The sequence below is a fragment of the Cervus canadensis genome, chromosome 27 (assembly GCF_019320065.1).
Source record: "Cervus canadensis isolate Bull #8, Minnesota chromosome 27, ASM1932006v1, whole genome shotgun sequence".
Lineage (NCBI taxonomy): Eukaryota > Metazoa > Chordata > Mammalia > Artiodactyla > Cervidae > Cervus > Cervus canadensis.
The window spans coordinates 45,333,859-45,358,036 of NC_057412.1; the positions used below are offsets into that span (position 1 = coordinate 45,333,859).

The 24,178-nt window shown below is 40.0% G+C and overlaps 1 protein-coding gene across 3 annotated transcripts in view; it reads left to right on the top strand.

Moving 5' to 3' along the window:
• The first annotated feature begins 11,282 nt into the window (after positions 1 to 11,282).
• ALCAM (activated leukocyte cell adhesion molecule) overlaps positions 11,283 to 24,178 on the top strand; it is a 215,189-nt gene continuing 202,293 nt past the window's right edge. For 2 of the 3 annotated variants that reach the window (XM_043448848.1, XM_043448849.1), the window contains exon 1: positions 11,355 to 12,051. In XM_043448848.1, coding sequence (XP_043304783.1) covers positions 11,979 to 12,051 — 73 coding nt within the window. In that variant the 5' untranslated portion in view covers positions 11,355 to 11,978. Of the gene's footprint in view, positions 12,052 to 24,178 lie in introns of all 3 variants that reach the window. The other variant, XM_043448847.1, reaches the window with a different exon arrangement.

Consider the following 24,178-nt stretch of genomic DNA (forward strand, 5'->3'; position numbering starts at 1 on the left):
GATATGCAGATGGCACAACCCTTATGGCAGAAAGTGAAGAAGAGCTAAAGAACCTCTCGATATAAGTGAAAGAGGACAGTGAAAAAGTTGGCTTAAAACTCAACATTCAGAAAACTAAGATCATGGCATTCAGTCTCATCACTTCATGGCAAATAGATGGGGAAACAGTGGAAACAATGACAGACTTTATTTCCTTGGACTCCAAAATCACTGCAGATGGTGACTGCAGCCATGAAATGAAAAGACACTTGCTCCTTGGAAGAAAAGCTATGACCAACCTAGACAGCATATTAAAAGCAGAGACATTACTTTGCCAACAAAGGTCCATCTAGTCAAGGCTATGGTTTTTCCAGTAGTCATGTGTGGATGTGGAAGTTGGACTATAAATAAAGCTGAGCACCTAAGAATTGATGCTTTTGAACTGTGGTGTTGGAGAAGACTCTTGAGAGTCCCTTGGGCTGCAGGGAAATCAAACCAGTCAATCCTGAAGGAAGTCAGTCCTGAATTTTCATTGGAAGGACATTCTGAAGCTGAAACTCTAAGACTTTGGCCACCTGATGCGAAGAGCTGACTCATTGGAAAAGATCCTGATGCTGGGAAGGATTGAAGGCAAGAGGAGAAGGGGACAACAGAGGATGAGATGGTTGGATAGCATCACCGACTTGATGAACATTAGTTTGAGCATGCTCAGGGGATTGTTGATGACAGGGAAGCCTGGTATGCTGAAGTCCATGGGGTCACAAAGAGTCAGACACAACTGAGTGACTGAACTGAAATGAAAACAACCATCTCTCAAAACCAAAACCAGCCCAGACTTGCACTGTTTGCCAATTTCCAATTTCCATTTCCCATGATGGCAATTTCAAGCTGCCAATGTGACATACTGAAGGTGGCATTCAGAAGCGCTGTACACGAGCATCTCTGGGGAGAAGTCTACAACGGTACCATGGAGGAGTGGAAGCTCGGGCCATGTGTTAGAGAAGGGGTATGATTCGCAGTGATTCTTGGAGAAAGAAGGGATAATGCATGGAGGCTGGAAAGAGGATTCATTTAGTTATACTCAAGTAGGTAGATAGATTGAGCTAATTGTAGAGGGATCCAGTAGAATGTGTGATTGAGGATTGGCTGCTGGCAGCTCCTTGCTTAAAATCACCATTCTTGGGGGGTAGGCAGTTTGCTTGAAAAAAGACCAGAATGGTGACTTCCTACAGGCACTTGTCTTAAGGACTGCTGAAACTGAAAAGATTGGGCCTAGATGAATCAGAGAGATTGGCCAATATGAATTTCTGGCTATTTTTCTACTTTTTCTTTATGTAAGGACAACAACAGACTGATGACAGTGATAAATGGATGGAAAATGAGCTGTAGCAAATATACGGACAATAAAGTTGGAAGGAGTTACTCAGCTCACCTTCAAAAGAAGTCCTGAGGAAATACCTGCTTGTTTGGCAGACTCTCAGAGGAAATAAGCATATTTGTGAACACTTCAGAATATTTATTTTGTCACTTTGTTTCACATCCTTCTAAGCATAGAACAACACTAATGCTTACTCCTTCCCCACATAAACAGAGTGTGTACAGGACATGTATGCTCAGTCACTCGGTTGTGTCCAACTCTTTCTGACCCCAAGGACTGCAACTTGCCAGGCTCCTCTGTCCATAGAATTTTCCAGACAAGAATACTGGAGTGGGTTGCCATTTCCTTCTCCAGGTTATCTTCCCGACTCAGGGATAGAGCCGGTGTCTCCCGTGTATCCTGCATTGCATTATATTCTTTACCACTGAGGCACCTGGGAAACCATTAGTAAGAATTTGCAAGTAATGCCTGTTTTCTCTTTGTGCCAGTGATTTAGCCCTTAGAAAGGAACAAGGATGAAAACATGATTAAGTTTTCCTATGTTACATAGTATTTCTGTTTTCACCTTTATAATCAAAAGCTCTTGTTGTACACAATCTGAACAGAAAGCATCTTGGTTCTAAGAACCAGCTAAAAAATAACATAAAGCAAATGCAATGTACGTCTACTGTTTTTGTCTGCTCCTTGGGAAATGGCCCCCACCCCTGCAATTCTGAGGTCCCGTCAAGTGTGATGCCCACCTGCCTTCTGGCTGCAGAGGTGGACATATGACTCAGGACTGGCCAGTCATGGTCCTGGATCTTCTTATTTACAGTAAATTACTGAAGAGATGGGTAAAACCAGTTCTACACTTTTCCACGTGTGCATGCATGGTATGTCGATTCAGTCGTGTCCGACTCTTTGGGAACCCACTGACTGTAGCCGCCAGGCTCCTCTGTCCATGGGGTTTCCCAGGCAAGAACACTGGATGAGTTGCCATGCCCTTCTCCAGAGAATCTTCCCAACCCAGGGATTGAACCCTTGTCTCATTATTGGCAGGCAGTTTCTTTACCGCTAGCATCACCTGGGGAAGCCCCAGTTTTTTCCATGAGTTAGAGGCTATTTCTTCCCTTAGAATTTCAATCCCTATGAATATAAGCTTAAGTTTGAAGGTATCTTTTTGGATGAAGGAAGTTGGGCCACAGCAAAGAAACTAGGAAAACAGTCCAAGACAAGCAAAGGGATATAGAATTGAAACATGGAAAAAAGAACAAAGAGTCTTGACAATTTTGTTCAAGTGCTTTGATCCTGATATGCCTAAACATACACATACTTTGGGGATTCCCAGTCATTTAAACCAGTAAGTCACCTCCTCCTCCTCTTCGTTTTTTTCTCAGTTATACTCTCTGGACCGTGTTTTTGTCATTTTTTTAGTTGAAAGTATCCTGACCATTACAAAAACTTTAGTAAAAATTTCCCAACATGATGACAAACTCTTGCTGGCTGACTGGCATTATCAAAACAATGTCTCTGTAGCTCAAATACATAAATAAAAAGCAGAAGGAAAGGGGAAGGGGAAATACCAAGAACTAAATTCCCTTTTTTGGCCTATATTCTAAGATAATTCTTATTTAATTGTGTGTTTTCCTGACCTATGACTCACCTCTCTTTAAATATCTCTTTCTTTCACTGATATCCAGACCATAATACATGTCTTCCTTCTTTCATAAATTGTCATGACTTTAGTATTTGAAGCTGAGCTTTCACGGTACTGGCCAAAGACAAGGCACTCAGTTGGGAGAAAAAGACAAGAGAAGGAAATGCTGATCATTTTAGAACTGGAAAGACATATCAGTGCTAGAAAAAAAAGGCTTCACATCTTAAATTTCATGGCAGGAATTTGAGCGGATGGTGAAAAATCACCTCAAGATAGAGTAATTTGGGAGTTTTACTTAGACTTTCTGGGAAGATCCCAGAAGTTGAAGATATGAGGAGAGGAGAAGTGAGAATACAAGATGACTCAGTTGCTGCTGTGGGAGAAAAACCTGAGTAATTAAGGCTATTACCTTCTCAGCAAGGCTAGATGACTATGATTCCCCTTCCATTCACACTCTCAAGCTGCTGTTTGATGTCCCTTTGCCTTTAAGTGTTGAATTTAGAGATCATTTAATCTGAAGCTCAAGATTTGTCTCAGTCTTAAGAAAATCTGAGAAATAACCATGGACCTTGCTCTCTTTTGAAATGTCCTTCTTGCCTGGAGAATCCCCATGGACAGAGAAGCCTGGTCGGCTATAGTCCATAAGGTTCCAAAGAGTCACACACTTAGGTGACTTAGCACTCACTGGGAAAAATGATCGAGAGTTACATTCTTTGGGCATTATCTCCTACCTTGATGTGTTAACTGCTCTTGGACAGTATGCTTCACTCTATAACTTGGATGTCAGTTTTATAAAAAGATAAATAATTTTCCTTAAGAGATGTATCAATTAACTAGTTTTAACAGAATTTCAAAACTGGAAGCCATAGCTAAAAATCATTTCATCTATTGATACTTCCCTGCCAGCTCACTCACACATCACATATTCTGGTGACTTCAATGAAAGCACATACATGTTTATAAATCTTCTTCTGCACTAGCTTATAGAGCTGTTTTAAAATGTATTGTGTTTTCTCTTAAGCTTTCACCTTGAGGTACAATTATTAAGTGGATTTCTTGCCCTTACAAAGAAAAGTAAGCACATTAAACACCTCCCTGTAATGTTAAAATGCTGGGCATTAAATTAAATTAAATATTTGTCCTATAGCACTGTTAGCTGAATAGGTTATGAATCATCTATGTTTGCGGAATACATTGCTCTGAATTATAATTTTGCCAAATGTACCCTGTAAAGAACAAAGTATAAAGAACATTGAGGCTTAAACTCTTGACTACTGAGCCACCTCTAGACTTTGCAATATTGATACTGCATCCGTAATCATGTCTTAGTGAAATGTTGTACAGAACTTTACTCAGAACGTCTGTTCCAAAAAAAAATTGGTTAAATACCCTGCATTTAAAATTGACTAATAAGACCTGATAGCATCCAAATATTTTTTTATATTGGTTTATTCAACTTAAAAGTTACAGAGGATCTTGTGTATTTACTCTGCCAGAAAGTGGTCCTTTTGCATTTAAGCAAGAGTGATATTTACCCATATCTGTGTAAATTTTGATAAAGTCTTCTGGATCCTGGGACCTCAACTACATCACCTGTCTTATGATACAGTTACACTGGCCTGGTGGGTTTCCTAGCTATGCTGAAAAGCTTTGAAGTATCTAAAGGGGGAAGTGAAACTTCAGGCTGCTTTATCAAACTTCAGTAAAAGCAGTCCCACCTGCTTCAGTTTATTAATTACCTTTCACAGTAATTTATTATTCATCAACTATTTGTGATTTGATGTATTCAGTCAAGTAGTATTGTGTGCCTACTACGTGTCTGTCTATTCTAGTCATATAGCAGAAAATAAAACACACACACATTTCTGCCCTCATTGAGCTTTCAGGCTATCATGTTATATGGTGATAGAGTCGATAGAGAAAAAAATGAAACATGAAAGGAAGATAAGGAGTATTGGAGCTGGGGGTTGAAATTTTAAACAGTTGTTCATGGAAAGCTTCAATGAGACAGTAACATTTGAGCAAATACCTTGACAAAGATGATGGAGTAAGCTACACTAATAACTGGGTTAAAGAGTATCAAGGATAAGAAATAATAAGTGCAAAGGTCCCATTGTGGGAATATGGTAGGTGGTTTGAATGGATCAAATGGGGAAATAGGAAATTGGACTTCAGAGTAAGCCTACATTAGAAAAAAAAAAAGTTTGTATTTAAATAAAGAATGAAAACTCTTCATCTCAATTGCTTGTAAGTCCCTAAGAAACATTAAAATGATAAGATTCATATGTTACATAATCAATGAGACATTATTCAGTGTTATTAACCTTTTTTTGCTAATTAATATCACTCCTAAAAAAATCACTCCTTAGGGATAATACATTTATGCAAGAATTTCATCTTAATGCTTTTCTGTAAACTCAAGTATCTTAATTATTTTAAGGAAAAATGGTATAGATAACCTAGGCCTAGTTAATATTTATTTAATTCAGTTTTCTGGAAGTCCATTAAATCCATGATGATTTGTTTTAGAAAATCAAAGATACATTATTTCCAATTTCTATAGTTATTATTTGTTCTCTTCAGAATTTCTGAGTGAAACTATAATAAATCACAATGGCTAGCAGACATATGCTTCGAGTAGAACATGGCAATCCACTCCAGTATTCTTGCCTGGAAACTTTGATGGGTAGAAGAGGACTGGCGGGGTACAGTCCATGGGGCCGCAAAGAGCCAGCCAGACATGACTGAGGGACAGCACAGCAGACATATGATAGAGCAAGTGGAGAAAAGTTTGCAGAATTTTTGGAGAGGTAATCAGGCTGAAACTTCTTTTGAGGTATCAAAAATTTGAATAATTACACTCTTAGTCACTTTCTAACTACCCAAAACTGAAAGAATGGTATATTTCAGTTAAAGGTTGAAAACACATAAAGACCTTGGAAGAGACACTCTCAACCTATAGGATGAACTCAGACTGTTATAATTTTTGAGTAAATTTTATGCACCTAGTGAAATCACTAATGAATTATGAGTGTTCAATACACTAAGAGTTTTGGCGTCTGTTTTATAGTTAACGGTATATATTTCATAGTCAGAGAGCTTACTAGATTCTTTCTCCATTTCTCATGTAGAAGACAGGAAGGAAATGACTAAGTGGATCTCTGCTTTGATTGAAAAAGCTGTGAATTTCTTTTTGTACCCAGACACTGAGTGATCCACAGTCTGAAATAAGAACTCAGTGTTTACCATAGACTTTGAAAGTTTTTGCCCTCCTGAGCTCCAGTGATACAGCTTTATTAGCTAATGTTATTGAAGATGTGAGTTACAAAATTGTATTCAAGTGATGACTTATATTACTATTAATCAAAATTAAACAATAAAATTCAAGAGAAAATTTTATAGAAGGAAAGATACCCTTCTGTTCCCCAGTCCATGTCTAGAGTCATTTTAAGCATCATTGACTTAAAAAGCTTTAGGGTCCAGAAATGAAACAGAGCTTTGTCTTATATCTGTGTAAACCCTGCACTTCTTTAAAATAATTATATCTTTCTAGACTTAATATAAATACCACTTAGCATTTCAGTCTAATCTATTTCAATCTCTCTCATCAATGCATTAGGCAAGGCCCTTGCACATTCCCTGCCTGCTCACTGGAGAACTTTACTAGTCAGGATTCTGTTCTCAGCGTGGCTCTTTCTGTTTTCTTCTCACTGATGACAAATAATTTTTTCCACACTCTTCTTCCTGTAGATTAAGTTTCTCAGCTTATATTTCAAGGTTTTCACTATGGTGACTAGGACTTGACTCATTCTTTTTGCCTTTCCTAAAGCTTAGTCTGCCTAGATGTAATATTGTATGTGATACTAAGAAATATAATATTTGGTCTTGAGTCCTGGCACACAGCTCCTAAAACTCTTGGGATTTCCTAAATAAGGAGAGGGAAAGGGGATCTTTTGTTATATTAATGAGGTAACTTTGGAAAGCCCTAGGTCACCTAAGGATGGTTCTTGGTTGCCAAGAGATCTGACTGTGATTAAAGTGTGAGACCTTTAGTCCCACCTCTGGACCTCCTGGGTGGGGAGTGGGACTTGAGAGTGAGTTCAACTACCAATGGCTAAGAATGTAATCAATGGTGCTTATGTAATGAAGCTTCCATAAAAACTTGAAAGGACTGGGTTCCAAGAGCTTCTGGGTTGGTAAACAGCTGGATATTTGGGGGAGAGAGGCCTGCTCAGAGAGCAAGGAAGCTCTGCTCTCCTTCCCACACAACTTGCCCTAGGCATCTCTTCTATCTGGTTAAGACCATAACCAGGCTGATACTGTCAGAATTAAGTTGAACTGTAGAACATTTAGCTAGGGTCCAAGAATTCCTTGGTGGTATGTAAAAAAAACCCCACACGATGGAATTGGTACCAGAACATATTAGTCCAATCATTGAAGGCACAGTGGAAACACTTTTCATCTCTATTTTTCACTCTTCCCATTAAGTTTGTTTCAGGGTCGCTGTTCTATAAAGACCTCTTTCACATTACGTATCCTTCATACTTACGTACTTAGGGAGTAGTCTATGTATTTGCAAAGTATTGGCCAGAAATGTGTACTCATTGTTTGGGAGGTGGGGGTGAGGACAAAGTGAGTCAGATTGGTTGTATGCTCTTGAATTGCATACATCTTTTGTTAAGCTAGGAAGGCACACAAAACACTGTAACAAAGGTGGTAAGTAACAATCATCCCCAGGCTCCAAAACTATCTTTGGGAAATTTCATCTCCAGTGGGGAATTGTTTACATTGATCAAAGCAAAAATCACTTCAACTTTTTAAATACTCACATGCCCCACCTAGCTGTGTTGTGACATACTGATGGGTTAGTACAGATGGGGCAAAAGTTCCTGACCTGAGCCTCTGGGATCCTGAGAACTGATCTCAACAGATTCTAAACTGAAAAATTGTCTACTGTGCTGTTACTGCTCTCGGCTTACTGTCCTGACTGATGATGGATTCTTTTATACTGGAGATGCAAAATGCTTCTCATGTTTCAGGTAACAAGAAATATGTTTTTCTCTGGCTGAACATTATTCATTTTATTTCCTGCAATAAGAAGTACCCATTATGATGCTCTGATGCATGACTAAACTGGTAAATATCATTGGAATACTGTTTTCTAGGTTGTAACAAAAGCAACTGTGATCCAGATGCTCCGGAAAAGGTCTTCCTGTTAAGAACTAGGTAAAGTGGTTCCATCTCTCCATTCTTTAGATTGTGAAGGACAAATACTCTACTACATTGTTTGGTGGAACTTACATTTCAAGCTTATTTCCAATTCTGAGCTCTTACTTGTGCTAAATTACTAGAAATAGTATTGTCATCTCATATGCACTGTACCTTGCTCATGCAGATAGGGTGCACTGCTTTACTAATTTCTTCAAGGAAAATGTATTTGAGGGTAGGAGGCTTTATTAAAGCTTTGGGACTATAAAGGAATTTATATTTAATCAACACCACCACCCCCCAAGCAAAAAAAGTCAAATTTATTGTTACACATTTCTGATAAACGAAGTGGATAGTGATAAGCAAGCAAATAGAAATGAAGCTCTAACATCAAAATCCCTTGAGTATTACCATTACTATAAATCATGGATGACTGTGTGACCTTGGGAAAGTTACTTCATGTCTCTGGGCTTCAGTTTCTTCATGAGTAAAATGAAGACAATATTAGCACCTCCTTCATAGGGTTTTTTTTGAGGGGGGATTATTCCACTAATTCATATAAATTGTTTAGAATAGCCTAACAAAAAGTAAGTGTTTAATAACTGTTATTAATGTTATTTATAATATATTTAAAGGTCTTCCACCATTTCAGTTTAGAATTGTGTGGCTTAGTCATTGTCCCTTCTTTTTTTTTTTTTTTTTTTTTTGGTCCCTTCTTTTCTCAGCATCTCTGTCTTCACTCCCCTACCAAATTCTTATTTTTATTATTTTGTATTTTCTCATTTTGCTTTTCTTATGTGATTTAATATAGAGTAGTTTCACCATCACTTTTGAGACCTTAGCTATAGATGACTAATAACTTTTGGAGTTACTGCTCCAAGTGGCATGTTAAGGTATTTTCCTAGGATAGGACAAATTCCTCCCTAAAAGGAATACTAGAGCAACTGAGCACTACATACAATCATACTTGTTCTAAATGTACGTATGTATAGCATGCTCAGTTTATAGAATGTATTCTGATCCAACTTAGCTGCACATCTTTGAAGGTGGCCCTCTGACGTGTCATCACACTTTGATGATGAGACTGACTTTTGCTCAAGGTCACTCACTTGTGCAGAACAGGAGTTTTAACTAGACTCTTATTGCTCCCTAAAGCCCAAGCTCCTTCTACTGTGCCTAGCCAACTATTTGTGTGATTTCCTTTAATCATGAGAGCAATCTCACAAGGCTGGCACTATTGTTGCCACTCTACAAGTAAGGAAACTGAGGCTTAGAGAGGTTGAGTTCATCAAGATCATGCAGCTGATAAATGTCAAAACCCAAATCAAACACTCTGCCTTTTGCAGATCCACTTTTTAACAATTATGCTATATTAACTCTCATCCCAAAATAAAGGGGATCAGATAGAGAGAGTTGAGGGGGAGATGGGTGGAGGTTAAATATATAGTTAAGATGATTTGTCCCTGTAAAGCTACTTAGAACTGCTGTTAAAAGGGAAACAGTTCCCTAAAGGATTTCTACAGGATCCCATCGGAATGCTAGCAATGCAGTCAAACTTAAGTCATACTGAGTTAATAAATACTGAATAAAAGGAATACTGAATTAAAAGGTGTTTGCCTCATAGCATTTGCTTTCTTGTATGTCCATAGGTGAAAATGAAATGTTCATGTTAAAACCAAGAGGGAGAAACTACTTATTTAGAGAGGAAAAAAATATAAGAACTCTAGAATACTGTGAGTGTAATGTAAGAAGAACCAGGAACACAAGACTGGCAGCCTTTATCATAAAAATCACAGCGGAAGACGGAGCTTAGAGATTTCAGCATGAAAAGAAAAAGAATTCAAAGACTTGTGTGTGCACACGCGACCGTGCTCCCTCTTGTTTTATTATTTCTCCTGCCACAACTCCGCTCATCCCCATCTAGCTGGTGACTCAAGCCTTCTGATGAAAGCACAGTATGTGAAGATTGCTAGTTGACATTCTCTTCTGCAGACTAGCCTCACACAGGGGTGACCCTGTGATGCACAGAAGGCTATTCAATGCCTTGGCGAAGTGGTTCTGGGACCAAGATTTTATTATGCTTCGTGGATGAGAATTGTGATCCCACATCCCGGATTTAGAGCCACTAAGGGCTTCGACAGCTCCACCCAGGTGTTCTAGAGGAAAATATTCCTTCATGCTCTCTGTCTGATCTGAAAGCAGCACAGCTTCCTAATGTTCCGCCTGGGAGGTGGTTTAATCTTTAGAAATTGCCGGAGAAGCCTGTCCATCTGCCGGCATGCCTGGCTTTTCTGAAACGGAAAAGAAGCTTGGCTGTTAGAGTAACTTGAAGATTTCTGTTTGTAACTTAAAGCCGCCGCTTAATTCAAAATAAAAAAGACACACGCTCTGGCTTTTGCAGACATTGGGAAAATCTGTGTGACGAAGTATGGATCTAGAAATTCCTGATTTAATTTCCCCCGGGAAAGAGTAAATATTTTCTATTTGCAACTGGGCAGTCGACCCAAGCGACCAGCCTGCAAAAGGTGTGTGCGAGAAGGGCCCGTGGCGGGGATGGGGGGGTGGGGGGTGAGGGTGCGGGTAGAAGGACTCAGCCTAATGAGTTGCTCCCCCCACCCCGCCAATCACTAGCCGTTCATTTTAACTTCTCGGAGGCAAGTTCCCACCCTAGCCACCTCCTCCAGTCCCTCCCTCCCTCTTTTGCTCCCCTCCCCCCAATTTGGACCCAAAGTGAGAGCCCCTGGCGAGGTCCGTACCCCCACCTCCCTGCCCTAGTATTCCTTTTACAGAAGAAGCAGGCTGCGATATCACGGCCGAAAAGTCCCTGAGGAGTGAGTCAGTGAACTGGCGTCTGGGGGCAAACAGGGGGCAATCTGAACCGCTGCGAAGCTGCGTGGGCAGTGTGAAGTGAGCTAGGTCTGAACGCAGTTCTGGTAACGACACTGCAAGTGGCGGTCTCGGAGGCCCTACCGAGAGCCGGCTGCTTCTGGGTCCGCTTCCTATTGGCGGGCGTGGCCCCGGGGCGGAGCCACTCAAATGCCCCGCCCACTTGGGGGCTCCAGGAGGCGGCGCGCGCGACTTCCCAGAGGAGTTCCAGATCCCGCCTCAGCCTGGGACTTGGTCCTGCAGCGCCTCTAGGCTGCGGATCCCGCTCCTACCACCTGCGCTTGGCTGTACCTCCTGCGAAGCGGGGAGCTGCGAGGAGAGAGGGAGGGCGAAGGGAGGAGGAGAGCGGCAGCTTACACACGCCTTCCAGTCCCTCCACTCAGAGCAGCCCAGAGACCGCCGCCGGCGCCGCTGCTTTCGCTGCCGCCGCTACCGCCGCCGCCGCCGCTGCCACCTGAGGAGACCGCCGGGACCTGTCGCCCCTCGGCTGCCACCCCCGGCAGTTCTTTCCTAACACCGGGCTTTTTATGCACACTGCCACTACCATTATTATTATTCCAAGAGAAGGAAAACAACAGACCCGCTAAAAAGAACCACGTATACCTTTCCGAATTACTCAAGTGTCTCCCGGGAAGAGAGGGTCGCCGGCCCCGGGAGGAGCGGCCCAAGGGGCCGAGGGCGGGTGTGGGAGGGGAGGCGGGAGGAGTTGGGCCACTGCGTGGTGGAAAGTTGCGGGCGGCGGAGACGGGAAGGTGCAGCGCCACAGCCCAGAGGGCGGTGTGTCGGGGAGAAGCCTCTGCCCCCAGCGTCCGGAGCGCGAGCGCGCGGGGCCGGGGACGACGCCCCCTCCTGCGGCGCGGACTCTGTCGGTGGTCCCCGAGGAGGAGGAATATGGCTTCGAAGGCGGCCCCCTCCTGCCGTCTGGTCTTCTGCCTCTTGATCTCCGCTGCTGTCCTTAGGCCAGGTAAGAACAGGGGCCTCGGAGCAGCCCCAGGGCGGCCTGGACCGGGGGTCAGCTTCCTAGGGCCCGGGCCCGGGCCCGGGCCTCGGGCCCCCCACCCCTCTGGGCGGCGCGCCCAGGCAGATGGGGGAGGTAAGGGACCGGCGGTGCGGGCACAGAGCTGGCCCTGGATTCCCTCACCTGTGCCGCATGTTTGAGTTCGATCGCTTGGCTCAAGTTGGGGCAGCGACTGGGGGCACTGGATAAATCTCCAGGAAGTTTGGGTGCGGCCGGGGTCGGGGCTTCAGGGGGCCCGCGGGCAAGATTCGTCTGGTTCTCTCCCCTTCCCCCATGCGGCTCCCGCCTGGGTGGCGAGCTCTCGCCCTCTGACAACCCCTCGGGTATCAAAGTCCACGTCACTGCGCTCTGGGCAGTTTTCCTTTCGCCTAGCTCTCAGAGGCAATAACTCGAGCTTTTTCGTGATAAATCCCCTGGTAACTTCCCCTGGGTGAGAGGTGAAGAAAGGAAGGGAGGGCTTTCCTCTTTGGAACCGCTGAAAAGCTCCGGCCGCGGCTTGGAAGCCCCTTCGTCCATTGTCTGGGTGGGTTGTGAGGGTGGGGGTGACGGCGGGCAAAGGACGCAGCCTGGACTGGAGTCCGCAGCCAGGTCTGTGCGCCCTTAGTGAGGGGGCTGAGGATTGGTCAGGACCCGTGATCCGACCTCAGTTTTCAGTTCTGTACTGAGACTCATAAGGGGGGAAAAAAAACCCAACCAACAACTAATATATCTCGCCTGGGAATCCCTTTCCTCACCCTTGGGGACGTCCCCTGGCGCTGTCATCCTCGAGACCCGCTGGGTGGCTGACAGGAGTTGATCCTCCCAGGGCGTTCCGCGTGCTCGCAGTCGCTTGACAGACCAGCAGGTTAATTTTTCCCTTGACTTGAGGATTTGGGGGGACATTCTTTTCTCCCTTTGAAGTTTTGATCTGTAGCCCCTCCTAGACAGTTGAAGATAAAACTCCTACTTCCTGTTCTTCTGGCTTCTGTTTGTCCTCTTGCTCCTTGCTTTAGTTTTTATCAAAGGAAAACTCACTTGCTTTTCGCATCTTTTATTTCTGCACATACCTTGAGTTGTTGGCCAGCTCAGGTCAAAGCAGAGGTTTGAAAGCCTCTGGATCTCTCCCAGGAAAGGAGGGAAGAGTGAGGCTGGGGGTTAGAGCCTGAAGATCCCTGGTGTTGGTGACCTGCCGCCGCTGTGTGTGTTAGTGGTGGTGGTACGCGGGAGGTGGGTGCCCTCCCCAGATCGGGTCTCTTTTAAAGTTATATTTCTAGTTGAAGCAATGAGCTCACCTGCTGTTCTGAGGAAGAGAAAGAGGGGTCTGTGACAGGGTTCTGGGGCTGCGAGTGTGAAGCCAGAGTTGAACCGGATTGAAAGCTGGTGGGGTGGGGCGAGAACACCCGAGAGGGAGGATGGGGAGACCCCCTTGGGTCAGGCACAGTACAGATCTCACTTTTTCCAGATCCCAGTGTCCGGTGTGGGAAGGAAGGGCACTCACTCGGGAGCCGAGGGGAGAGGAGGGAGTGGCTGTAGTTTGTAAAATGCAAAGATCCACACGCCTACAGTTGGTTTTAACCCCCTGGGCACCTTGAGAATGTAATCTCACCTACACCCCCCCCCCCCCCCGGACCACATGCACACGCCCAGTTTCCTTTTCAGTGCTGGAATTTATTTTCAGTTGGGCCACCTCGGAGGACAGGTTTTTCCGCACTTGTAACTGCTATAAAGGGAGAGGTTCCTCTTTCGGATCTTGGGGCGACTCTTTTGGCTCAGCAAGCTCGCGTTTCTCTCCGACACCCGACTGCGCGCTTCCAGCCAGCCCAGGAGGGCTCCGTTACCGCTGCCTACCCGCCACTGATCTGCGGGTCGGAAGGCTCGGATGCTCAGATCGGTGCTTTCCTTGAATTTACCCGGCTGACATATGCTCCAGATTCTCCGTACGGCATGTGTGTTTTGAAAGAAAGGATTATGACACTAAAACCGCCATGTCCAGACTCTGGACGCAAGTCTTGGACGGCAAGTGCGCCTCCTTCGGATCCCTCAGCACAGCCGAGCCCAGTGGGGGTGCAGTGCCAGTAGCTGGCTTAGGCGAAGGGACTAACTGTCTGCCCCGCGTGCAGCCCGTCATTTCCGGAGCCGTTTTGACAGTGTGTTTAGAAACCTAGAGTTTGTGAAACTGCCCCTGCAGGTCTTCCCGTCTATAGTCACTATATAGCATTGAAATCAATATATTGTAGGCATGGTATGTAGTCTGTTTTGAAGGGAGGGGGAGGATTATCTATGAACCACGGAAAATGAATTCGGCGATAAAGGCGATGAAGTATGTGTTCAGCCTCTGAGGGAGCAAGAATCTCATTATTCTCGTAGAAAGAGCGTCAGCCTGTGGTGACATTTTGTATTGCCTTTAAAAAGGCTTTCCTTGGTTATTTACAGGAAGGTGGGGTCCTGTAATTAACTATCTCTTCTCTTGGGTCATCTGTGCGCGCTCCTCTCTGCAATGTTTCTGAATTGCTCACTGATATAAGGTTCATTCCAAAACATAAGCACCCTTGAAGCTGCCCCCCCCCCCCAGTGAAATACTATGTTCGGAATGCATCTGTTTATCTCAAGAGGCCTTGGGAAAACATCAAATAATGTCCTTTCAGATTACCTCACGTGGGACTATTAAAATTTATAATTTCAAAACTGCAAACTGCTTAGAAGCCAGTAATACTGCTGTTTCCTTGATGATTTATTTAATCCAATAGCAATTTATAATTTAATGGGGCACTATTTAAAGTAAACTGCTTTTCTAGGTTTGTTTCAGGACCATTTACCTTCAGGCACTTGAGCAAGTCATTTCACCATCCTTGGGCTTCAGTATCCGCATATATGAGGAAAAGGGTGGACTGAGACTCTGCTGAGAGCTCTGCCAGCTCAAAATTCTGTTTCTAATAACCTAAGGTAAAAAGCTCATTTAGGCAAGGCAGAGTCATTTTCCAATTGTATTTTTCTAATGCTTTCAGACAGTGTGGACAGACACAATTCCTATAAATTCTATTACTAGAAAAATGTGAGTGGCTCCCATTTGCTAGTTTCCCATCTTTTTTCCTTCTTTTTAAACTCATATCTTGTGCTTACTCCTCTGGGCCTGAATCAGACTATTAAAAATTGTATAATAGAATTAGTCTTCCATTCTCCTGGTAAAAGGGATCCCAACAGTCAGAAAAGGCTTTGGGTTGTTAAAAAAAAAAAAAAAAAAACAACCAAAAAACAGAAAAACCCTTTACTGCAGCCCATCCCTTCTGGAAGACTGGCTGTAGTTAAACTTCATATATAGTTCCTAGAATAAACTGTAAGTCATGGTTTATGCTAATATGTTCAAAGTCTTATATGTACACATTAAAAATGCTCCTAAACAAACTTGATTGGCTTCATAGTTGAATGTACAATACAGAAGGAAATAGAATATAATAATGCTTTTGTGTCATTTTTGAAATCTGTAGAAATCCAAAATATTTTTATGACTAGATTCTAAACTTTTTCTGACTTTTTAGAAAATCTAAACTAGCTTGTCTTTAAAAATAGAAATTTAGAAGAAATGCTTCTCTATTGTTGACTTAATAAAAAGAAAAAAAATCAACAAAAACCTACTTTAAGACTTCTAAAAGTTAACAAAAAATTCTTTATATTGGTATTAGTACTCATGTGTTCAGTTTGTAGCTATGCTGCATAAGAACTTTGTAACCTTGAGGAAGTTATTTTTCTACTCCTTTTTATTTCCCATCTGTAAAATTATCTCCCTGTGTAGTGCATCATTCTGATTTTGGTGAGATTAGTAACTCCCTTGCTCAGCATTTTGAATCTTTCAAGTAAAACATGCTATATTAAGACTTTTATTACATCCTTTATAGAGTAACACTTTTAAATTTATTCCACTTAATTATCACTTTGACCTTTTTATTAAAAACAGGCAAAAATGTTTTCTTTTTTCCCCCTTTTTGCACTCAAGTTTTCATGACACTAAATATAGGCCTTTGTAAAACTAAGCACTAAGTTGTCAGCATTACTTACTGTAAGATGGCAGCTTTTTGTCATATAATATTTTAAATGCTTTATAATTACCTTGTTTTATATTCCCAAACACACCTCTTTTTGTTCTAGTCATCTATTTCACATAAAACATCATCAAAGAGTTCTAGCTCTCTGGAACAATTCACTCAAGTAGACACATGCAATGTGTATCCCAAATATACAGGAGAGCAACATAGGTGCAGCTATGATAAAAGAGTAACTCTGCCTGTGTGTATACACAGAAACTTTAATTTCCCTCAAAGTGTTAATTTTATTCTTAATTGTTAGATTTTCACAAAGGCCCATTTTATTTCTCACACATGATTTTATGTAGCATATTAAGAATTGAACTAACTTATTGGAATACTAAAGAAAATTTTCTTGGGAGTGGTAAGTGATGAATTAATGTTTATTTGATTATTACTTTTGGATATCAGCTCCCTTTGATTTTCAATACAGATTGAAAAAGACTGGAAAAATGTCCATTTATATTTCTCATTACTTTTTTATTAGGGCAGAAGTTTCCTTTTCCTGTGGAGAACAAAGCCAAGACTAAAATATATCTAAAAAAAGGATATTATTGGCTTTTGATAAGGTTAAATCCTACAGTTATTACAAGTATCCCTATAGTGTACAAAATATCATATATTTGTAGTTACTGATATTTTCATCCAGCTAATTTCTCTGTTTAAATAACAAAATTTATGTTCTCTCCCCCAAACGTATTAGACAGAATACCATATATATTTCAGCTAGGACTAGTTCCAAATGTGCTGTAGTATTCAGTAATTGTTTTATGGTAACCTATTATCAGATCCCATTATTGTAGTGTATGTTCCAAGAATGAAATTAGCTTTTAGTGCTTCCTCTTTTATTTATCCAGTCAGTTCTCAATTATCTATTCTATTCAAGGGGCAATCAGAGTTGTGCAAAATCCAAAAATTTCTAATCAAAGGATTACATAATTCAACTTTGAGTTGAGGTACTTCAATGAACATGACTATGTCTGACCTTCTAAGAATTCATGAAAGTGAAAGTGAAAGTGAAGTCACTCAATCGTGTCCGACTCTTTGTGACCTTGGACTGTAGCCTACCAGGCTCCTCTGTCCATGGGATTCTCCAGGCAAGAGTACTAGAGTGGGTTGCCATTTTCTTCTCCATAAGAATTCATAGTATTGCAATATAATGAAATGAAATTGTGGGAGAAAAGTCTAATCAGAAATTAGACAGCTGTCCAGTTTCTCTGGCTTGCTTCCCTGCCTTTTTTCCTCCCTAAAACTCTGTTCTCTGTCACTCCATGACCCATACATCATGGTAGATCCAAGACATTCCTGGTTTATGCCTGGTTTATTCAATTATTAATGGCACCCTTTCACTCTCAGAAGTGCAGTTTGGATGGCAAATTATATGGTCACAATAATTATTAATGACTTGACTGTCTATGTGTCTTTCTTAGAATACTTAAGTTAGAATACTACAGTTAAGGCATTCCTCATCCTGACACACTGCTTATTTCTAACCTTTTTATTTTAAGTATCAGCTACAGAGAAGTATCAATAAGGGGTTATATGTTGCTTTAATGTCAAGTTCGACAGAGATATAAGGTTATGGCTGGAACCCCTGAATATTGTAGTATGTGTGAAACATTAAGGATTCCATGGATTGGAGTGGAAATCAAATTGACCTGAGATGCCAAGAGAGTAGTGGTGTTTGAAATTCACCTGAGAGCTATACTTAGCCATGGAGTTATCTAGGGAAGGCCTATTTCAGTTTGATTCTGAAATCCTTTCTTAGCCAGCTGCACAATTCTCATTCTGTTCTGTAAAGTTTCTCAGTAGCTCCACTGTCAATTTCCATCTAATAATAAATTACCAAGGATATCTATCCAATTGAAGGAGGGTTTCGAGCCTTTTTGTACATGTGAGCTACAGTTCCATCAGCTAGATATGGTAACCTGACTTGCAACAGCCAACAACAAGGCCAGGACAGTCAGTGTCAAAACTGACTATTCCTAATTGGTTACTTACAGGTTGTTTGGTTCATCTGTCTCTGAGGGTCTCAGATATACAGAAAACTCCAAAAGCAAATGGAGGTGGGAAATGTGAGAGGGTATTATCTAAGCACACAGTTAAAGGGTGCATAGATTTGTCCTTATTAATAGGATAGATTGAAGGGAGAGGGCATTGGACACTGCGGCTAAAACTCTTATCAGCATATTCCTAAGTACTTTCCCTAATAGTTGAGAGGTTTCTGGTTTTCTAGCTCCAAATCAAGCAAAAAACAAAAAGAAGTCTTGCTACTCTTATTAAAATTTTGAACCACAGTGTGTCAGTTAACTACGCCACATAATAAAGTACTCCAAGATATAATGGTTTAAAACAGCAACTGTCTTATGTAGTTTGTTATTTTTCAGTTTGGCAATTTAGACTGGGCATTTGGGTGCTTTTTGGTTTTAGTTCCATATCATTCTACTGTAGTCTGCTGTGGGTCAGCCTATGTAGCTTTGCATTTGAGATTTAACTGGTTGTTGTTCAGGAAAAATTAATTCTTTTCCATAGTCTTTCATTTTCTGATTGGCTTCCATAGGCTAGTTCTCTTGATGGAAGCCGGATTCTGAGAGAAGGCAGAAGTGTGCAAGTCTTCTGGAAAACCATTCTGCCACATTCTGTTTGTAAAGACAAATTTCAAGCCCAGCTCAAATTCAAGGGTGGGGAAATCATCTCTATTTATTGAATGGAAGGAGCTAAAATCACTTTGCTAAAGGGGTTGATAAAGACCAGGAGAGAGGGTTAGTATTATTTTTGCAATCAGTCTACCTCTCACAATAGTAGTGAGGGGTGTGGCAGTAACAGGGGTCCTTCCTACAGATCCTTAACTCCATACCCACAGTTTACACCCTTCTTTTCCAGATTATTAGGCACAAAATATTATAGGAGCTCACATATTGTAGAGCAGTGTCCAATAAGAATATTGTTGCCCACTGTTCAAACTTAGTTTTCCCCTGGAATAAAATCATGGCAAGTTTAATCTGTGTATGTGTGTGTGTGTATGTGTATGCGGAGAGAGAGACTGAAGGGTTAAAGGCCTGCAATTCATGATCAGAAGATAAAATGTGGTAGAAGAGGGGTTACTGGGAAACTGAGAAGGTGTCTGAGACTTCCATCTTCTTCAGTTCTTCTGTTGACAGCTAAGATAGAGGAAGATACAGGTAAAGAAAAGTAAAATTTGAAAGAGACTTAACCACCATTTTTGGGGACAACGATGTTTTTAGTTTGATGTATGTTTAGACCCATAGGTTCAAGGTTTTAGAGCTATGAAGAACCTTAAAAGTACTTAGCTACTTGCCTAAGTATAACCAAGCCAAAATTAATTAAAACTCTTGTCAATTAACCATTCAGCATATATAATAGCATTCAAATTGTGTTCAGTATGTGCAAAGGATTGAGCTTGGTGCTGGGGATACCGTAATAAACTAGCTACTAAATAGCCAAGTCCTTCATGTCAAGAAATTATGTTCTCTCTGGGAAACTGACATAACTCAGCTAATTATATAATTATTGGATAGAACTTTTGCTAAGTATTACAAGGATACATAAAGAACATTTTACATCAGTGTGGCCAAATTTGGTCTGGAGATTAGGAAAACAAATCAGAAAGGTTCTTTCAGGAAGTGATATCTAAAGTTGAGAGATAATTAAGCAGAAGATAAGAACTGAAGGAATGAGATGAGTGAATACACTAAGGAGAAGGAATATGGTTCTCACTCCTAGAGGTAACCAGGAATTCCTTGACGTTGTTCAGATTCTTTTTTGTAATTTCTCTAATTTACTTACCAGTTGTGGGGTTCAGCAGAGGATCTCTTTGATTTTATTCAAATTCTTATATACTAACACATATTTGCATGTATACTTTCTCCACTTTAAAAATACCTAGGGGAAAAAAAATTTTTAAAAACAAAATAAAATAAAAATACCTAGGGGGAACATACTCTACATACCATTTTGTACTTTTCCTTTTTCATTTAGAAGCACATTTTGGAGAATAAGAGAATATCTAATGTCAGCACATCTCTACCTCATTTTTTCACATGGTGTATTGGAGTTTATTATGCATACCATAATTAACCATTTCCCCAGTTCTTGGAAATGTCGATTTTTCCCTAATCTTTATTACAGACAATATGGTGGTGGACATTTTAATACTGGTTCTTGTTCATAAGATCAATTATGTTGGCAGGAAAATATCTTAGAAGTGAAATCGTTGAGTCAAAGAATATATGTATTTTACATTTAGAAAGAGATTCTATTAATAATTACAGTTCAAAGAACATATACTGAATTATATACTTGAAAGTTGCTAAGGAAGTAGATCTTAAAAGTTTTCATCACAGAAAATAATTGTAACTATGTATGGAGATGATGGTTAACTAAACTTATTGTGGTTGATGGTTTTTGCAATATATACATCTATAAAATCATTATGTTGTACACCTAAAACAAATATATGTCAATTATATCTCTATTTAAAAATGAAATATGTATCTTTGAGAAGTTTCCTCAGCAGCTCTGCAGTAAAGAATCTGCCTTTACAGCTCAGCAGTAAAGAATCCAGTGCAGGAGCCTCAGAAGACCTGGGTTTGATTCCTGGGATTGGAAGGTCCCCTGGAGGAGAACATGGCAACTCACTCCAGTATTCTTGTGTGGAGAATCCCATGGACAGAGGAGCCTAGAGGGCTATGGTCCATAGTGTTGTGAAGAGTCGGACATGACTGAAGCGACTTAGCATGCAGGGACATATCTTTAATTGCAACAAAGGTATATGCAGATGCACCTTACCCTTACTTCTCCTCTACTATTACTATAACTTTTAAAAAGCCAGGATAATATGTTAATTCTTATTTATTTAGAGCTTGTGGGAAAAGTGAGAATTACAGGAATAATTGGCACACATCTTTATGTAAGGGAAAACTCTTGACAGTTTGATGTCTAACTTGAATATGCAGGAGTTGTTGTTTAGTCCCTAAGTTGTGTCCAGCTCTTTTAGCAACCCCATGAAATGTAGCCTGCCAGGCTCCTCTGTCCGTGGGATTTCCCAGGCAAGAATGCTGGAGTGGGGTGCCATTTCCTTCTCCAGAAGATCTTCCCCACCCAGGGACTGAACCCGTGTCTCCTGCATTGGCAGGTTGATTCTTTACCACTGAGCCACCTGGGAAGCCCCAATATACAGGAGGGTGTGTGCATGCGCAGTCATGACCCTGGAGCCACAAATGCAGGAAAGAAGTGCATTTATTATGAATTATTATCATTGCTATTTCCACATAAGATGGGTAACTTTTAGAACATAAACCATATAATCATAAGCCATATTTTTTTCCATTTTAGAAGACTCATACTCTGTGGGATGAGATTAACTGAAGCAGTGGATTAAGAGGGAGCAAGATGTGAACCTTAAGAGTAGTTGATAATGCTTTTCATTACACAAGTGGTTTCCAAATATTCATGTTAGTTCATTGTGGATACAATACACATTTGTGGGTGGTCTCACTAACGCCATTTTCTAAACCCTATTTAATAAGTTTTACTGAATAGACCTCATTTTTAAGTAAATCATATTTTGAACAGTTCTTCCAAGTTTGTTTTAACAGGATTGTCAAAGTTTTTTTTGAGCTGATAAAAATACCATCTTCCATAAGTTTATAAAAAATATCAGTGCTATTACATATGTTTCCACCCTGTAATTTTCCAACTATGGAAATGAGTAAAGTATAATTTAATAATCACTTTTATGTGGAGAAACCATAAAATATATACATGAAGTTTCCAACAAGTATATGCTGAAGAGATATTTTTAAAAGGCAACAAGCGCTCATAATGGACTTACTGTATGTACATACTGTAATTTTATGAATAAAGCAATTTCTGCCTAGCATTTACTTTTAAATATCCAAACTTATGGTCTTCATTCTGTAGGCATTTTTCTTTACCTGGTGATAGGTATGACACTTTCTAAGAAAAATGTTTATGTTGGTCATAAGGCATAGGTTTTATATTTTTGCAGAGATGAGCAAAATATGAATAATGAATAATGCTTTTGATATCAGATCTAAGAGTAAAATGTAATATATACTTGGATTTACCCTGTTGGATTAATCTTCTATGAAGCCCAACCCCAGTGTATCATAATCTAATTCTCAAATAGAAAATTTCCTTTAGAAATGACTGATTAGTATATGATAAAACTGCTTTTCTGATCATAATGGAATGGCAAATAAATATGTTTATTAAAACAAAACCTGCATCAACTCAGCTGTTTTTCTCTTTGCTGATAAGTATGTCTTCTTTCTAAAATAAATGATAAAACAGTAAAAAGAGTAGAGTTTCCAGGTATGGTTTGGAGGTTATCATTTTCTAGAAATGATCCTCAATATTGAACTAAAAAGGATTTGAATTACCTGAGTAGTGATTTTGTGTGTGTGTGTGTACACTGTGGCTATACCTCAGTGGTATTAAAAAATAATTGCCTAATTTTTGTAGACTGTCACTGCTTACAGATTTCACAGACTGTCAGTACATAGCATATATTCCATTGCACAAGAGCTCAAGAGCTTGGGCTCTGGATCAGAACAATAGTTTGATTACTGTCTCTTGCCTTTATCTTCTCGTTTGTAAAACGAGGATTACAATACTATCAAGTTCACTTGATGTGAATATTCAAGAAGGTGATGAATGCATAGTGCATGACTCAGTGCCTAGCACAAAGTGGACTCTCAACCAATAATAATCATTATGAATCACGTTTTTCAGAATTCATAATATTATAATAAGTGTCAGTTTATTTGTAACAGAAAAATCTGTGAAATACCTCACTTTACTGGCTGGAAGATATATTTAGTTCCATTAAAGTACATTTTTGAGTTTCCATAACAAAATTGGAATTCCTATTCTTATTAGGACATATCATAGTCCCAGTATCTGTCAAGTAACTTTTCAGTTTTACAAACTCAAGGAAAACAAAAGGAAAACACAAATTGAAAATCGCAGCCTTAAAATGTAATTTCCTGCAAACAAAAATCGTTAAAGAAAAATAACACTTTGTAAAATTATAAAGACATAAGCAATTTATAATACTATTCTTAGAAATTGATATTGCATATGTGCTTCTATAAGTTGAAAAGTAGAGCTTAGAAAGGGAAAAGTTTTACAATATTATAATAGAGTTGTTTTGAAGGTAAAATTATGATTTTAAATACAAGATGCTTTTCTCAACCATAATTCAATAGAGGGAGCTCCACTACTTTACTTTTGTGAGTACTGTAGGATGCTTCTATTTATTATGATTTTCTGGTGACCTCTAATTTAATAATGAAATTATTAAAAATTTGTAATTTTCATATTAATGATATTTTTGAAATTGAACAATATCTTCCTCTTATTAATAGAATTCAAAAAGTGCTTCTGCACATAATATATGTTTTAAAACCCTAGTTCTTAGTTCTCTATATCCTTTGAATAATAAATCACTAGAGGAAATTAAAGTAGGTATACTCTTGAGAAGCATACTTCAAATTAATACAGCAAGGCATCAAAGGATAAGTTTATTTCCAATGATAAAATAATGAATATTTTGATATTACTTTTGTGGTATCTGTTAAATAAGACAGTTATATAATGGAGTAGAAGAGGAAAAATAGCTGGTATTTTTCACACTCTGCCTAGATTTTTAACCCAGTGATTATAGATGTCTATGTGCAAATGGCCTATACTCGTATCTTTCCCACTTTTTTATTTTTCCAAATATCCCCTTGATTTAGATAGCTCCAACTATATTTTCAATCTAAGTTGAAGTCTGTCACTTGTGTGTGACCCTGACAATTCATTTACCTTTTCTGGGGTTCACTTTTGTCATGGAAGTATTGTCTTATGATTTCTAAGATCTTAAAAATTCTAAGATTCAAAATTATACATTGATCTAGAAAAATTTATATGGGTTTGAATCAGTAGTAATCAATAACTTTTGCTGGAGGCCCAATTAAGAAAAAAGG